We start from the raw sequence: 19,029 nt of genomic DNA on the forward strand, positions 1-19,029 counted from the left end.
AATAAAACCACAGACAGGCTTTTTGCTCATTATTCTGGGTATATGTGATTTAGACTTATTTATGATTACTTAATATATGTGAATTCAGGCACTGTGAAATATTTTTGAGATTATAATAAGGCTGTAACACTATAATGGGTAGCATCCTGTTAAGACAGTTTTTCTGAGATACAGATGTATCCATAGAGTAATAGAATCATTTAGACTGCAGACCTTTAAGATCAGAGTCCAACCGTCAACCTAGTCCTGCCAAGTCCACCACTAAACCACGTCCCTAACCACCACATCTACACGTCCTTTAAATACCTCCAGGGGTGGTGATTCAACCACTCCCCTGGGAGCCTTTTGAGTTTGAGTGCTCAACGACCCTTTCATCCTTTTGGTGAAGAAATATCCAACCTAAACCTCCCCTGGCCATTTCTTCTCGTCCCATCCAATCACAATTTCAATACGCACTCAGGCTGCTGAGTAGCATTCACATCTGTCTCCACATCTAGGGTAAAATACAAAACAACCAAAAAACCCTCCTGCGCCCACAAAGCCCACCTCTCTCAGGGACTTCTGCAGATTCGAATCCTAGTTCTAGCGTTATGTATCAACTAACAAAAACGTGCTCCTGATAGTGCCTGCACTTGTAATAGAGAAGCACGTTTGTGCAGCAACACAATTTTGCGTTTATAGAAGCACAGGATAGGCAGCATAAGCTCCACGAGGTGAATGTGTTGACATGAAGGGTTCTCCACAAAGGAAGCAAGGAAGCATCTTAAGAAACATGTTAAACTTATGTTGCACAGGCAACATACACGGTAGGACTACTCCACGTAACTGGCCATGCAGCCCAAGAAATACATGTGATCTAGCAATCAGTGCATTTTCTTAAATAACTGACATTTTTGGTTTGCCAATTCCTGCAATACTTGTGCACTGAATCTTTAGGTGATCGCTAATTTTGCTGTTTGTCCATCAACTGTTTTTGAAAACAAAACTATCATAGAAAAACACTACCTGAGAACTTCTACACTTCCAGAGTGCCTTACCACACACAGCTTAATCATCTTCACACAGCTTCCTCAGTGTAATTTCCTTCAGTTATAATTTATTCTTGAGCAAAATCTGGCTTTTGAAAAAAGGTTTTGTGCACCGCTCCACCATTATGGAACTAATAATCTATTTCCATGCGAGAACACAGCTGAAGCACAGACCCTCTGCTGCCACCGGTTCAGGCAGCAGGACAGTAAACGTTGGCACTGCCCTTCGTTTACGTGCAGGCTGCGTATGTGATTTATGGGGTCCCATCCCCTGCTTCCCGTGTGCCTCAAAACGTGGAGGCCTCTCCCAAACCTGCCTGGCAGCAGCACAGGGTCAAAGAGGTGCATTAGTCAGGGCACTACTGCATGGCTAAAGGCAACCTGCTGGGGAAAAGAAACATGACTTATGCCCTGTGTGATTTTTTACAAAGTGTAAGAGCAGACTGAAATACTTTTTCTCAGCTTGTTCTTAAGTGGAAAGTTCAGATCTGGTATGCTCACTTCTTCCTGAAAGATTTCCCGGGTTAGCAGAGAACTAATTCTTATCTGTGATCTTGTCGCAAACCTAAGCAAACCGTGACAGATAGGAAGTGATTTTTTTTGGTTCAGACTGTTTTAAATCTTGTGCTTCTCTGTCTGTTTAGTTCAAGTGCCCTTTTTACACGTGGTAGAAGTGTTCGCTTTGTTAGACGTTCAATACTGCAAGTATCAGGAAAGTTCCAAATTCATATTGCTAGATTTTAGTACTAAATTTATCAACAAAACCAAAGAAAGATAAGCCTCTGCCTTTTATTCCTACATAGAACATATGTCTACTGAGTTTAGTAGGCAAATATACATGTATATATGCTGCTTTCGTATCTTACATAAAAGAAAGAAACAAGAATTATAAAAATTTGTTGAAGATAACAGGTTCCTGAAGGTTTTTGTTCGGCTTTTCTTGAAAAACAACAAGGGGCAAAATGCTGAAATATTACACCCAGGCAACATATATGTCCTTTGTGTGGTAAAGAGGGTCACGCACACAATTGCATTTCATGCCCGTTGCCATCAGCTCCGTTGCTGACCTGGTCATGCCTTTCTCCCATGGCTAGAGACAGCAGAACATAGCTTAACTGACATATGACCTAAATCAGATTTACAGACAAATCAAATCCTCATTTCCAGGGAATTTGTTTCAAGGCTTACATTAAGGCAACTTGCAACCTAGGCTCAGCAGAGATAATTTTTCAAATCTTTTGATATGTTGCACTTTAAAAGGTTTACCATGTCTACAGCGGACACTGACCCCATTCAATTGTGCCACAGAAATGGCAACACCATGATGTATTTGAGATTTTAATTCATGCCAGCATACCGATGACATGATATAGCAGAAAATTAAAAAGTGATGAATAACCAGCTGAAGATTTTCAATGACAGAATGCCTGTGAATTAAGGGCAATATTTTCAGAATGAACAAGGCTTCAGAAGGAGAACAATGCAGAAATCTGAAACGTTGTATCACTCAACTTTAAAGATAGTATTAGCTATTTTGTCTTGGGTAATGGAGAAGAGAAGGTGACAGATTAGAGTTGGGGAGAGGGAAATCATGCAGGCTATGATTAATCTGGACTGTCTAGCCACATTTGCCTACACAAGCAGAATTAAAACCATCAAACAAGTTTTGGTGCTAGATCTCAGAGACTGTGGTGGAAATAATGCACCCTGACATTTTTAGAGTTAAAGCGATAGGGATGAGCGCGGCATTTTGTCACTGTAAGTCCTGTGGTCATTTGCAGAGGATGCCACAGCTCTGTGTTAAGAAGAAAGAGTTAAATTACTCAGAGCTATTACATCCTGTCTGCTGCTTGGCGGGACCACATACTGTGACAGCTGTGAGCTTTACATCCTCTACAAACTGACATTTTACACACATACCGAGTGCATGGCACTGTTCAGCTTATTTTCTCTATTTAAGCCTTAGCAATTACAAAGACAGCACTTTCTCTGCTAAGAGGTGTGCCAACCCCTTTCTTCTGCCTTTATAGTTAAACAGCAGAACTTTACCTTTTAATTTAAAAGGTTCTCTTTTTATTAGTAAGGGCATCGATATACGCTACATGTCTCCCCTTTTAAAACAGCTTTTGTTGTAGCTGGGATTCTTTTGTTTTTTTCTTCTTCTTAATTGGGATATAGCTCAACAAATTTACATTTAGCTCAGACCACATCTGAACAAGTCCATAGCTCATCCAGATAATCAAATCTGATATAAATTTAAAATAAGGATCCATTATATGCATTTATGTTATGCTGCCCGTCAGTGCTTCTTCCACTGCCATGGTACAAATGAAAATGACAAATGGAAAAGGTTAATCTAGATCAGAGCTGAACCTATATCTAAAAAAAAAAGTCTACATTAATGAGTTATTCCACTGCTCCATAATTATCTCTGTGATAATTATACTTTGAAGTTCTTGTAACAGAAACAAAGCCTTTACTGGCTTTTGGACATCATCTGTCACTACTGAACTCTGTCTCCTTCCCTCTACATCCCCCACTTTACAGTCTCTTCCTCTGCCACTGCATTACTGCATGCTTATGGTAAATAAAGGTGAATTCGACAGGGTTTAAGAGCAAGGTGACTTGGTCTTCTGGGTATGACACTGAGGAAACGTCTACAGATCCCCCAACTTCTGTTTTTTTCATTGATGTGATGACTTTATCTACCTATGCCTATTATGTCTCAGAAAGCATGAGGCATGAAATATCCAGGCAGTTATTTAAATGTCAGGAGAGAAAAACAGAGGTGGTCAACCCTCCTCTTCCTCTAAATGGGTAAGACCTTTGCAAGAGTCCCCTAATGTCTCAACATCCTTCCTTCTGCAGGCTATTTCTTGTCTTTATTCTTCCATTTTCAGGTTGGTGGGTAACACGTTCATAATGTCCCCGAAAGAGGGGCGGGCACCTGCTTAGAAGAGCAAAATTGCCAGGGAACATCCAGCACCCAAATTTTAAATAACAGCAGAGAATAATCTGATCATACCAACAAGCTGTGTACATGCTATCGTCAGTTTCTGGAATTGCACATACCAAATCATACGTCTGGAATAAGAGATTCTCCACGTTAACCCTCACACAAATATGGTGTGCAGCAGTACAGCATCTCTTGATACACCAGATGGCATTGTGAGGTTGATTCCTTAATCTGTTGACCAGATGTGTCTCCAGCATGGAATTGCTAGAATTTAAGGTGAATGACACTCCACCTACCAGGGCTCTAATGCTTCAAGGAGCCCTGTTAGAAGATATTCTTCTGCGGTGTCCTAGTGTTTTGGTCATCACTCTGCCGTCACAGGATCCCCATTATCAGGTGCTGTCCTTGTCATGTAGCTTGAGACAAACTTTCTGGCATCCACACAGACCAAACTAAGAGGTGCGTAAGGGCCATTATGCATAACTTTGTTTCAATACCCTACTGAGACAGAGAACCTTTCACTGCTTGTCTTGAGTCAAACTGGTTCAGACCAAGAAGCCATTTAACTCAGAACGCTGTCTCCAACATGGCTGTAAGTGACAGCTAAGGAAGAGTAATATATATCAGGGCAAGCAGGTAGGATACTTGCCCCAAATATTTTCTGTACTTCCTCTCAGCATGTCTGGTTTAGTTTCTACTGAAAGGAATCTAGTTTGTGCAACATGAGACCATTCTGTGATGTGAGGTGAGACATATTAAGTGGGGAGGATGAGGGGGTTCACTTCAAAAACATTCTTGATCTGAATTAAAATGCTTGTATAAACACAGAGATAGATAAAGTAGAGGAAAAAACAACATTGCTTCCACCTGAACTCATCCAAACTTCTTGAACTCACAGAATTCTCCAGAAAGGAGTTCCACAGATCTGCTACCTGCTGCAGAATTACCTGAATTATCTCCTTTTTGTTTGCTTTGCACCTGGCCCTGACTAGGGCCGTTTGACAGCCCTTAGTTCTTATACTAGAAGAGATGGCAAACAGTCAATCCCTAATGACACACCTCCCATGATTTAGGAGACCTCTACCTATTCCATTCCCTGTAACTCTTGTCTTTTCCAGGCTGAAAGAACACACGATGTAAAGACTTCCTAATATGGAAGCTGTCTGTATCACCCTCACTGCTCTTCTCTGAACATTTACAGTGCCAACATAGCCTTCTGAAACCAGGTGCTGTCAAACATGGCTTATATTGCAGTATATAGTAGTACATGCTTGCTGTTTCACTCTCTATTCCTTTCCTAACGGTTTTTAACATATGGTTAACATTAATGCCTCTTAACATTTGCCTTCCTGATCAGCACTGACCTATACACTCATGGAACCATCTGTCATTATCCCAAAACCTCACTCCTGAGTGGCAACACTACAATTTGACCCTAAAAACGAACAAGAACTTACAGTCGGGCCTGAAATAACTCGAATAACATTAAACGTAATAAAAGAATCAGTTGTTCAGATGCACATTAGCCCAAGAAGAGCTGCCATTAATGTGCTACACTGTTCTTCAAGAAGTTTCTAGCCATTACTAAATGGCCATTTCTTGCTACACTACAAAGTCATCATCTAATAACCAAACACTTTATCCTAGTCTCCTGGAATTTTACACATTTAGTCTAGCAGCATTTTCCCTTAATCTGTCCTTTTGGCATGTGCGTGCCTTGCATGTGTGTGTCCATCTTAGCATTTTACACCATTTACAACATATTCCAAGTGAAAAGATCAGGTATTGCCTTTATAGATACATAACATTATTTCTGGCAGACAAATAATCAAACAACAACAAAAAAACCTTCTAAGAGTTACACAACAGTATCTTCATTTCCCCCATGATCTTTTTGCTTCAAGTCACAAAGAATTTTAAGCCCAGTTTTTCAAATACCTATCTGTGTATCAAATTTGCTGTGGAAGATGGGTGCTGACTGATCTGATCTAAAAAGTGTTTCTACTGATCTGAGCGTGCACTTGGATCAGTAAAAAGCCAATCTACGACACAGGCGGTTTGTTTACAGGGATCTATCCAGGATATACATTTCTTTCAGGACATGAAGGAGATCAGATAGAAGCAAATGCAGTTTTCTGTGCATTCCTACTGCACTAAGCCTACCTAAAGGCCACCTTCTTTAGAATTGTGATGCTACAGTGACTTGTGTGATCATGTTGCCCTGGCAACCAATGGAGATCCTCTTTACAGTTAATCTAGCAGACATCTGTATTTTTGGGACAAATAGCCCTGAGTTTCATCGCTCACCATCACTCACATTTCCTACCCCCTCAATAAAGCACAGAGATTACAAAAATCAAAAGTGCATTGTACAAACCTAGAGTGTAGTTAACTGGCATTACTGCTATGTTGCATCCCTTTACCTCAACTACCTGTCTGGCACTGTGGAAGCACAGATCAGTACATAAGCACCTGCCTCACAGTCTTGCAGTGTTTTGATTTACAAAAAAAATCAAAGAAGAAAACCTGCGCACATACCTTCAGGACAGTCCACTGCTCTACAACAATTGCATCATAGCCTTGCATGGTTTTTCTGTCTTCCACAGGAACATCTTCAAAGAGAAATACTCCATCCATTGACCCATGTACAGAATCTGTGAAAACACAGGGTTATATGTAAGTTTTATGGAAGATACCCCATGTGTAGTGAGGCATTTGAATTTATTAATAACAAATTCTTCCAAGGAGGTTAATAAAAGAGTGCATAGACCTTCCTCTGACAGTCCAGCTCTATTAAATGAATGAGACTAGTATCTCTAGCAGTTTTTAAGGACAATCCTACTCTTTAGTAGCAAACCTTACTGTCCATTCTGTTATTCCAGAGTTTGTCCTCAAAAAACACAGCTCTCCTACTTAAAACAGGCAAAATTAATTCAGACCTTAGTTCAGCAGTACATACACTTTGGAGACTAAAGATCATGTATAACATCCACTTTTCAAGGGGTTTTGAAGGTACACTGAAGACTATATCCATTCATTCACACAAGTCAGAATGCTACATATGGATCAGCTGTTGCAGTCACACCGATCTACATGGAATAAGGATGATCTGGCATATTGGAACAGTGTGAAAGAAAAGATACATTCATAACTATTTAATCAATTTATGAAGGCATTTTGACCATCTGGTTTAGTGGCTCTCTATTCTCATTTGCATTCCCAGCACGTTCAGCCTCTTTTCAGACAACACATACTATTAAAGTTACTTGAGCAGCACTTTCTCCTTCAACTTAGCCGTATACTTCGTAATCAGCAATCACTCCCATATGCAAGAACTCCAATTTTGTCAGCTCCGTGACAGAACGGAATCAGAATAAGTGAAAAAAAGATGATTTACCTTTCCTTGCTAAAATAAGCTAAATGACGAAGCAATAGAATTATATTTAGAAAAACTGTAAATAAGAAGTACTGTACTCTTTAGGAACACGGAAAAATGCTCTCACATTGTCACAAAGCATGTTTTTCAGCCTTTCTGGTTTAAAAAATACATTTACCCTGTATGACTGATTATAAAGGCCTTGCTGATCCCTTCCCCAAGTGTTGTATTTTGCATCATAGTTTCTTTACATTTTTAGGAAAACTATGTTACTTGCATTGGTATGATATATGTTTTTGAAATGCAACCACACATGCCAAACCGACACATTCCTGAACTGTGAGGAAAGTCTGGATAAGTCTGCTTAGCTGTTTCATTAGGTCCTCCTGCTTTCCCTGGCAGATGTTACAAGGTCAAGAAACACCAGCAGGAAGACATCGCTGCCTCCAAGGAAAAACATGTATCAAACTCAGAGCCAATTTTCACAAAGGAGACCATGAAGAGGATTAAGAGGCTTCTTGCCTCTTGCAGACACAATCTCAGTCAACATCTTCCGATGTCATTATATGATCTAAAGTCATATTATCTGGAAATAATAAATTTGTTGTAGGCAAAGCCCCCAGCAAACCAGACTCCTACAGTTGGAAGCTTATGTCTACAAACACACTGCACCAAGACTGTCGCTGCAGGTGTCGAGCATTTGCATACCCCCCTGCTTCTATTCGCACAGTTCACTGCTCTCTCTTGCTGCAGTTTCAATCAAGTCATTAAGTTGTAAGTGAGCAGATGCAAATACTTGTATCTAAACTAACACAGGGTGGTTTTTTTTTGAGTTCGGTTGTGAAGGAAAAAAGTTGTAAACCACTTACTAGGGACTCTCCTTGGGATTCTGTTGGGAGACTCAAAGAAGTAGAAAAACACACTGTCTACTTTTATACTGACTGTTTCCTTAGGCAGGTTTCCTATAACTCCGTTTAGAACAGAGACGAAGACTCCTCACCAGTACAGCAAGCCAGTATTACACATTGCTCCAAGGTGGATGAGCTGGACTACAAAGCAGTAACTCCTATCATCTAGATAGATTTCTCATGCAAGTGAGGAGAACAGACATTTTTGTTGTGAAATAACAGGCCAGATCACTAAGTGGCTGGGCTACAGCTTAGAAAACAAGCTTGCCACGCACAAATGAGTACAATATTTAATTATTATAGTTCACTCAGAAATGGCACTTTGTGAGATCCTACATTTCAAAGCAGGAACCAACTCAACCTCTGTGCAATGTATCACATTCCAACACCCAAAGTCATACCCAAATCTGTTATAGGATGCATAATGTATAAACAACCCTTTGATTTTCCGAAGCAGGGATGACAGGACAGCACCTAAAGCTGAAAGCAGAAACTCAGAGATCCCTGCTAGACACAGACACCCAGGTCTTGCCAGAAGCTTTATACAGCGCCGGTGCACTGCTCCCGAATCGTGAATTCTCTTAATGAAATTCAGTGTCGCACTGTTGGCACAACTGCAGCCCGGGCTTGCCCCGCGCATCTGCCAGCTAATTAATAAGCGATCAAAACACAATCAGCATGCGTGTGTTTACACACACTCGCAAATCATCCTTTATGTTTCACTCTGCTGCACATTCCACTCGTGTAGTTCACAGCTTCCACATATGTGAGCGTTATGGCACCTATGTAATGTTTTAGAAACTAATAGCTGAGCTCATGAGACCCTACAGGCAGCACATAAAACTTGATCGCTTCCTTGTTGGCTGTACAATGATTACTGTTGAATGCTACATCCAGTCAATCCTACAATCCATTAATTTTTTGGCCAGGAAAGAAACCTACAGAAAATGAGTAAACTGGAAGGGGAAAAATGATAAGGGCGAGACAGCTGCTGCATTCTGGTGTCTGCTCAACAGAGTGATGCTGGTGAAAACCTCTGTAGGAGAAGCTGGTTGATGATGCTTCTTAAGATTTTCCCCCTTAACCATAACCAAGTCTCCTCTCTACCTGTTGTGCCACATTTAAACTTTCACACCATGAATGTGTGTCTGCCAATTCTCATACCTTGTCGTACATCTTCCCTTTTACAGGTCATCAACCACTCTTCCAGAGGAAAGGGAGAGGTAAAGGAAAGAATAATTGGATCATTAATTCCTTCGCATGTGAAGCACTTGGGACGCTGAGAATAACTGGGGGAAAGGAGAAGGCAGCACAAAGAGAGCTAACGGTCACATTTTGGAGAAAAGGCACACATAACTCATGCTATGATGTCAGGATCAGCAGGATTTCAGGGAAACTCTTACACAGAGATGTGGAAGGGCAAGGAGATGTACAGATGCACCGAGTCTACCTGTAATACCTTTATTACAGAGATGCTCTAGAGTCTGCAGCAACTTAAACCTACAGTCACATGTTCTAGAGCTGGCCCACTAGGTGAGGTTCACATAATCTAACATTAGAGATTCATGATATAGAGGTCTATCGCTGAGTTAATCATCCAAGGCTCTCTTCACAATTGACGGAGAGAAATAAGCATTATTTCATTCAGGACTCAGTTTCATACAATCATAGAATAATGCAGGTGGATGGGGACCTCAGGACATCTCCAGTCCAATCTCCTGCTCAAAGGAGGTTCAACACAAGTGCAGACAAGATTGCTCAGGGCTATATCTAGCTGCATCTTGAAAACCTCCAAGGATGGAGACTGCACAACTTCCTCGGCAGCCTCTTCCAGAGTGTGACTGTTTTCATGATGAAAGGTTTTTTTGTTATATCCAACCAGGACCTCTCTTGTTTCAATTTATGCATGCTTCTTCTCGTCCTCCTACCATACACTTCAGTCAAGAGTCTGGATCCGTCATCTTTACAACCTCCTCATAGGCACTGCCAGGGATTGTTAGGTCCCCCAAAGCCGTCCCTTCTCCAGGCTGAACCAGCCCAGCTCTTTCAGTCTTTCCTCACAGGACAAGCGCTCCAGCCACTAATGATCCTGTTGGTCCTCTGCTAAACTAGCTCTAGTTTGTCAACATCTTCTTTGCCTCCTTTGGAGGAGGGCCTAAAACTGGACACAGTATGTGGTCTAGCTGCAACCTAATGAGCACCAAGTAGAGGAGGATAATCACTGTCTTTTATCTACTGGTTATATTCTTGTCATTACAGCCCGGTACGCTGTTGACCTCTCTACTGCCAGACTATACTGCTGGTTCATCTTCAGCTTGCTGCCTACCAACATCCCCCAGGACCTTTTTAACAGAGCTGCTACCCAGCCAGGCAGTCCCCAGTCTGGATTAGTGAAAAGGCTTCTCCCTTCCCAGAGGCAGGACATTTGTCCTCATTGAATTTCAAAAAGCTCCTGCTGGCACATTCTTCCAGCCTGCTCAGGTTCCCCTGGACAGCAGCCCAATTTTGAAGCACATCAACTGCACCCCTGAATATGAGATCATCTGCAAATTTGACAAAAGCAAGCCCCATTGCCTCCTCCGTACAACCGATAAAGTTGTTGAAGACAACAGGTCCCAGGACAGATCTCTGTGCTACTCATTACTCCAGGTAAAGTGCAACCTATTAACCACAACCCTCTGAGCCTAGCCATGCAACCAGTTTTTTTACCCATCTAGTTGTCCTCCCATCTAGAGAAGGGTCCTAGACTTGGACACAAAAATACTGTGGGAGCCACTGTCAAAATTCCTTGATGAATTCACCCAAAATGACATCTATTGTTTTCCCTTCATCCATAAATCCATTTTTTTTATCACAGAAGACAATCAGTTTCATCAAGTATGACTGACTTTTGTTAAATCCATGCTGACTGTTCCAAATTACTTTCTTCTCCTTCTTGTGTCCACAAACATGTTCCAAGAGGACTCACTCAATGATTTACCTGGGAATGAAATGAAGCTGACCACCCTGTAGTGTCCTTGGATTGTCCTTTTGGTCTTTTTTAAAGATGAGTGCAACCTTTTCCTTTCTCAAGTGTTGGAAATCTCCCCTGATCTCCATGACCTTTCAAAGATGACTATGAGTGGTCTTGTTATGAAATCAGTCAGCTTTTCCAGCACCCTTGGATGCAGATCATTTGGTCTAAGGAACTCAAACAATCCCTGTCTTGATCTTCATCCACAGCTGCTAGTCCTGCATCTCCTTGAGCCTTGCCTCTAAGCTCAGAGGCACTGAAGACTACGTCAGTGAAGGCTAAGGCAAAGGAGGCACAGAGTGTCTCAGTCTTATCTAGGTCTGCTGTCACTAAATCATCCACTCAAATCTATCTGATCTCTTCTAGATAGCTGGCGTAGGACGAGGTAGATCACAACACAAATCCTACTAACTATATTGGTCTAGGACTAGATCTCCACTGATTATAACAGCACTTGTGGGTGACAACTCATATGCAGGTACCTGCAGGGTTTGCCCTCCCTACTTTTATTCAGCTGAATCTTACCTAACCTATCCGCAAAGATCAGCCATCTAAAGCTTTAGATGGTGAGTTGGTCTTTCCAGTTTCCACTGTTTCTCATGCAAGGTATTTTCCGATTCTGATGCAGGTATATTCTCTTCTGGTAATCTCTTGTTTAAGAAGATTAAGCTCTGGGAACTTAGCCTATGTTAAAAAGGTCTTTAGTAAAGCCAGACGTTAGTTCATTTGCAATACGGCAGTAAGGAATGCCAAGAAAACAAACCATTTGACTTTGCTGGTTTTGGTATCATTTCCCAATCTCTACTCTTGAACTGACATAACTTCACTTTTTCTTAAAGAAAAGGCTCTGAACATAAAGGTTACAATCACTGTCCTTCCTCTGAAAACGTTCCATTACCACTGCATTTTTTATTAAGGTATCCTACTGTGCACAAAAAGCTATTTTCACTGGGTTGTATAAATATTTGATGTAGCTTGGTTGACAAAAAGCTATTTTGATGTTCTTGCTTCTGATTACAAGTAGTATATGGGAAAAGACTTCTTACCTTACCATGACAGCTTTCCTAGTGGGCAACAATTTTCCCCTTGTTGTCTTTGAACTGACTTATCTAGGAAACTAACCTTTAGGCTGCTATTGCTCTCAATGAGGAAAACTAGCTGTCTGTGGCCTTATGTGGCATGTGACCTGAATGTTGGCCTTTGCTTCGTGTTTATATTCATCCCTCCTCCTGAATCTTTTCACCTTCAGTACACACAAAGAAAAAAATCATTATGGATGATAAAAATTCCAGCCACTTCAGTGGATAAGGTGACTATAATTGGCCAAATGCATCACTGGTTCATCTCTGTCAGAGGCAGTGCGAATATAACAGAGACAATCAATCTGACCCTCAAAAAACCTGACTATCCTCTTCCAAGCAACATACATTTTGTTTCATTTGCTTTATTTTTAATACTGTCAATGTTTTCTGGTTGGTTGGCTGGTTTGGTTTTTTTTTGAAGTTTAAAAGGCAGAAAATTCACAGACAGAATGGTAAAACAAATACAAAAATAAAAGACCTGCAGTTCAAAACAACTGAAGATGAGCATGCTTGCAATTACTCTGTTAAGTCATCAAAATATAACCTTGGCTTTGACTCTTCCTCCCTTCTCACTCTCATCTTCTCACTCTGCTGATTAGAGACTTGTTATAGGAAAGAAAGAGACCCCACCTGTTACGTCCTTTCCATTTGCAGTGGTATTAATCTGCAGCTTGCTGCTACGGTCTCCACTTCTCACTAGAAGAGGGCAAGGGTGAAGTCCTATGACCGCTTTAGATCACTAGGCAGGATCAGTTTACACCTGAGACTACAGGCAGTATCAGCAATGACATGAGTTCAATGAAAAACACCAGCAAGTAACTGAACTCCAAATTTAAATAACTGTTATGTGTCAACGGAAGAACATTCAAGGATTAAGCAAGCTGCTGTTTCTAACTTACTAGCAAAATCTGAATACATTTAATATATCGCCTAACCCTGCGTGGTTTACATATTGTGTTTTGCCATTGTGTTATATTTCTGTTTTTAATTATCTGGTACAATAAGCAAAAAGAAACAATTGCTATCAGTGAACCTTAAAACTCTCTTAAAGACTAATTATTAAATTGTTGGCAGAAGGAAGAAACAGATTTATGACTACTGACAATCTGGAAATCTTCACTTCATTGGGTATTCCAAGGACAAAGGGGAAAAGAAGAAAAGAGTAACTCTCCTTTTGAGTCTAATAAGCAAAATAATGAATTTGTACTTTAAGCCAAAGGGAAAACCAGCCCCAGAACAAAGAAATGTGATATAACAAATTAAAGAAAGTATGCTAATATTACCTTAATTTGGAAGAGGATTAATCAGTGAATAAGGAGACCAGCTATGAAGAGCTGGATAGGCTGCCACAGAAGATTAGAAAAAAGTAAGGAGCTGAGAAGCCCTCAGTCCCCTCTTTCCTCCCTCCTCCCTACCCTGAGTTGTTTCATACTTGTTGGCATACGAGTGAAAAAGCTCTTCCATTGCTCTGCAGCATAGGAAAATTTTAGGATTTAAATCATAAACATTTAACTGCAACTGAGAGCAAGTTACAGATGTTCTTAGCAAGTTTTCTTCTCATAGCATGGGCATGTTCATGGCATTTTAACATAACTGTTCTAATTAACATGCTTTTAGAAACCTTAACTCTGAGCTTTTTGACTTCTAAACCCTTTCCTCCAGTAACTGTAAAATGCTAGCAAAAATATTTATTAACATATGAACATACTGTTCATCAATCTCTAATCTAACTTATTCCTAAGTCTGTCCAATTTTACATATTTTGTTGTCCTGTTTACATTGAAACTTTACCGTCATCATTCAAACCCACTTTATCTATGTGCACAGGCAGTTGTCCAGCACCCCTCACTCTGGTATCCGAGTACATGAACTTCCTCCAGGCCTCTGTTATGTAAATGAACTTTAGAAGTTTAAATAACAGAAAAATGCTGTGTTTAAAGCATTTTAGAGTGCACTGATAAGCAGTTTTTATTAAAGAAAACACTGAGCCTGATAGAGCCAATTAGATTTGCCTTTGTGAGTTGCAATTTATACACATAAAGTAAATGACCATTTGTTTTTAAGCAAGTTAACTAGCAATTACAAGGCCTTCCAGGAAGCTGCGTGAAAGCATTCCATCAGCTGAACTTTAGACCTTCCTTTTTTGCTACTTGCTTGCAAAATGAAAAATTAGGATTGCCTGGTAATTTCCTGATTGACTTTTACCAGAACCAACTCGTATTACTGTTTTCTATCATGGGTCCTGGAATTTTGACCAGTAACACAATGGGAAGAAGACGCTCTGGAAGCAGCTCCCCTATAATTTTGAGGCACAAACCCACGAATCTTAGTAGCAGTGCCCAATCTATGGGTTACCACATTCCTTTTGAAGAATGCAAAACAAACCAAAATTAGGTGAAAGACTCAGCCATAAGCACTTTAACCATAAAGCAATACCAGTCACACAATTTTCCAGTAAAATTAATCTGGCTGTAACTTCAACATTTTTATGTTCAAGTAGTTCCCTTCGTTTGTTCTCATGATCCCTTGGTTATGCCTGTCAGATCCCTACCATGCACCAAGGCCTGTCTTTGTACAGAAGGCTTGTCTTCAGAGACACTAGGGTGGCCACAAGTGTAGTACAGACTGGCTACAGTAGTAAGCTAGATTCAGTGCCACATTTTCACAACATGCAAAAAAATCTGGTTTTAATCTCCTCTTCTTAAACCAAGACCAACATTTATCCATCACTTATATGAACACACTATTTAGGATGAAACAAACATAGAAGACAATTTTATAAAACACTGTGTCATCAAGGTGAAAAGGGTCTCTGTAAGAACTGGGAGTAACTGACTACAAATGAAACTGGAGGATCCTTACACTGACCTGCAGTCAGACCCAAATGCAGTGTGTGGCTGGACAGCTAAGAGGAAAGCCACTCTTCCATTTATGTCATCTGCTCTACAATCTTATTAGTTTAATTCATTTTACTTGATACTGTATATTAACTTTGTATATTTCTGCAATTACAGGATCATCTTTAGTACATTTATAAAATACAATACATGATCTGTTTTCCTTATTCAAATGCCAAAATATTTCCTGTGCTTTCGTTCCATTTCACTGAAATAGGCTGATCTAAAACAAATCTGCCCCAAGCCTACATTAAAGCACCTCCCAAATGTCTTCTCTTCAAAGATAATGACCTCTATTAGAGGAGAATGGAAAATAATCACAGCATAATGCTTTCTGTAATTTCCATACCATTTACCATTCCAAGGCTGAAGATGGCGTTTACCAATGAGCCTCCTTTCCTGAAGTGATCTGTCATGTGCTCCAGCCAATTTGCTTCTAAGCTGTTGACAGTCTGCCCATTCCTGGAGATCCTCATAGGGATAGTCACTGTATAATACTGGCTGCATCTTTGTGGGGTTTTTGGCTTGTTGAAGAGAGCGAAGATCTCTGCTTCTACCAAAAAGTAAAAAACAGAGTAATGCAACAACTGTATCATGATATTTCAGCTAAAACAGTCTATAACCCACTGTTTGTCCCTGCCTAATTACACTGTACATCTGCAAAAAATACTTTAGGTTGTGGTTATCTCCTTAATACATTTCTGCAGTGTCCAACACAGTACAATCCCAAAACCCAATATGGTATTTTGATTACTGCTACAATACTAGTTACTAATAATGGATTCACTGTTGATAACGAAATATTTAAAGACAGTGATACCTGAGTACTAACGCACAACTCTTCTGCTGGAGTTATCAGTGTAAACCAAGACAGGAAAATTTGCTCCACAAACTGCTTTAAGTACTGTAGCAGTCACAAAATCACTAAAAGTAATGCACAGAGTATCTTTATTTTTCTACTGAATGAATTGTTAAAGAGCTGTGATACTGAGGACAGTTCAAATACAAAATCTTACTGCAAATTTAGGAGGAACAGCATTCTGTAGATCATGCCCATTAACCTAAAGTATTAAATAACTAGGTTTTGATAATATAATGACATGGAACCAGCAAGTAGCAGTCTCATCTGAAGAAAATGCAATGAACCATTAACATAGAGACCATGCTAGCTGGGTAGTTGATTCACTCTGGGTCTAAGCCAAGGTGAGACATTAACATGACAGCAATGAATTCTGAAAGTGGAATCATGAAGGGTCTTACAAATGAGAACATTTTCTAGACTCTGCTCCGTATCTCCTTTAGTATATCACAGGAGCAGTTAATATATGCTTACCATTATAAAAAAGTCATTGTTAACAGCAAAGCTGAGCTTTCACAGTCCTAAAACTAGAAGCAAGTTTAAGTGCAGATACGCCTTCTGAATTCTCCGAAGGGTACAACCATCAATAAAACTACTGATAAAAAAATTTTGGATATTATTATTTTAGTTATTAATAGACATGGAAATCAATGTTAAAATTTCTATTGATTTCCAAATGCCAAAAATTCTCCCAAAATAAATTAAAAGGTAAAGACATTATATGAAATTCATTCATTCATTGAATAAGCTCCTCTTGTTTCCAATTTATTATATTCTAATCTCAAGTATTAATGTAAAGAAAGAGATGTCAACAGAATTAAGATTGCTCTCTACACACATCACTGAGCAAGAGGTAGTGTGTAAATTGAAAAAGATATTAGAAGGGAGATGCTCAGAGACAGGTGGCAGCACTTGAAGAACAGAGCAGGAATCTCAACTATAACCAAACATGAAAAAGAGATCTCAGACATTAACCATGATTTAAATAGGGTAGAAAGGAATATATTGTTAAGGTGAATCCTCTTGTTGTTTACTACTTGTTTAGAAAGATCGAAATTATGACTATCCTAACTCGGAAGAGCATACACAGAAAATTTCTATGTTCATTTTGATTCTGACCCCAAAACAGACTCATGTTGGAAATGGAGATTGTCTTGGTGTATTTGAAGATATTATATTAGCAATAGCAAATCATGGAACTGGAAAACTACAGGGAGATAATAATTTGGATTTGACAATGGCCTGTGACAACATGCATTTAAAATGTCTGGGAGTCTTTCAGCGGTTGGTTTGGTTTGTCACCATTACTGAGTGTATAGTACACCACTCCTAACGACTGGTCAAGTCAGTACTGACAACAGTTTCCACCAGCGAGTCTGACTGCTCAAGCATGGACAAAGACACCTTCAGCTTGGTTCTAGATAACACAGCACTTTTGGACATACCATTGGAATGTCTATGCCTTGTTCACAGGCAAACAATTTTCAACACTTCTTTGAAGAACCCATTAATAAAAGGGAAAGTGAATGAGCACTACAAAATATTCAGAAAAAAAAAATATAAGCACAAAAATAACACTTGAATAGCATAAAACCTAAAATAAAGAACGAAATTGAGATTCTGCAAACAGTTCAGAAATATTAAATTTTTTAATGAAGTTTTATGTAGGGAAGGAGTTCAAGAGTGGTAGCTTCCTATGGAATAAGTAGGCTCACTGGAAAAAAAAAAACAACCTAACACCACCACCTGATGCTTTCTATCTTCATGTTCCCAAGGAAGGATGGAGAACTGGTGCCAAAGACTGAAATACATTTTCCATTGGAGGAAAAGGGAGTGCTGTAATAACAAAAATTCATACAAGAGTAATAAAGAAATCAGCAACGTTGCACAGGCAATAGATTTGGGAAAAACTCTACTATAGATGAACTGTCACATTAAACTGCCTTCTCAGGCCTTCAGTGGTGGAAAGCATTTGCACAATTTACCAATTAAAAAAACTGTACGAGAAATAAATGAAGCCAGAAAGCACTCAGAGAAAGAAAGATAAATGAGTAAGCTAAAGGCATTTTTAAAATAAAACCTCTTATCTGACAAATCAGTAGCTGTAATAAAATCCTGGGGTGTTACAGACAGATAGAATTTGGGAAGACTGGAGGTGATCAGCTTCATGTTATGCAGAAATAATAAGAAAATGGTTACTTGAAGCAAAAGATTTCCACTGTTTAGTATGGAGAACAGCAGCATCAAAAAGGTGATTAAACTTGCTAGGTCAACCGTCTCAAAGACAGCATATATAAAAAAAGAAAAAACTGGTCTGATTAGGCTTGGAGGTAACTAATTCAGAACTATAAAACTAAGAGAGATTTTATAATGTGTTAAGATTCCAGTGTAAACCAGAACAAATTTTCCAAATAATATCTATGCTTCGATCAAATCTTGCTGCCTCCTTGCCCAGCAAAAATTGAAGAAAATATGGTGAAATATTACTAGAGTGTGATCCAAATCTGATGGCAAAAAGTTAATTAAACTAAAATGCAGCGGAAACCAAAACAATAGTCCAAGGGTACAATGCAAACTCATTCTCGGTCCTACATACAAAAATCCCCAAAGGGGTAGGATTGTTTGACTAAATCTATGTAAGACATAAAGAATAGGGATAAATTAAAGTCAAGGACAGTACCAGCTGAAAGGAATGTAGATGGAATTTCCTTCCATAGGTTTGTAGCTTGTAAGGAAAGTAAGCAAAGTGGTAACAGAAATGAATGTACACACTGTTTTCTAGGATTTAGGCAGATACAGGAAAGAAAAACATTTTGAGGTTTAAACTGAAAATGGGGCAACAATATTTTTTCTGATGACTTTTCATTTTCTAAATTACTCTGGTCTACATCCTATTTCAAACTGCAACTC

The 19,029-nt window shown here is 39.5% G+C and overlaps 1 protein-coding gene across 1 annotated transcript in view; it reads right to left on the reverse strand.

Annotated features, from left to right (window-relative positions):
- The window catches only part of RFTN1 (raftlin, lipid raft linker 1), an 87,981-nt gene that overhangs the window by 9,836 nt on the left and 59,116 nt on the right, over positions 1-19,029 (reverse strand). Inside the window, exons 5-6 of the mRNA XM_009987199.2 lie at positions 15,610-15,813; positions 6,523-6,638 (exon numbers count right to left, since the gene is read on the reverse strand). Of these exons, the coding sequence (XP_009985501.1) occupies positions 6,523-6,638; positions 15,610-15,813 (320 nt within the window). The remainder of the gene's footprint in view (positions 1-6,522; positions 6,639-15,609; positions 15,814-19,029) is intronic.

Source organism: Tauraco erythrolophus, chromosome 7, assembly GCF_009769465.1.
Source record: "Tauraco erythrolophus isolate bTauEry1 chromosome 7, bTauEry1.pri, whole genome shotgun sequence".
In the NCBI taxonomy this organism is placed as follows: domain Eukaryota; kingdom Metazoa; phylum Chordata; class Aves; order Musophagiformes; family Musophagidae; genus Tauraco; species Tauraco erythrolophus.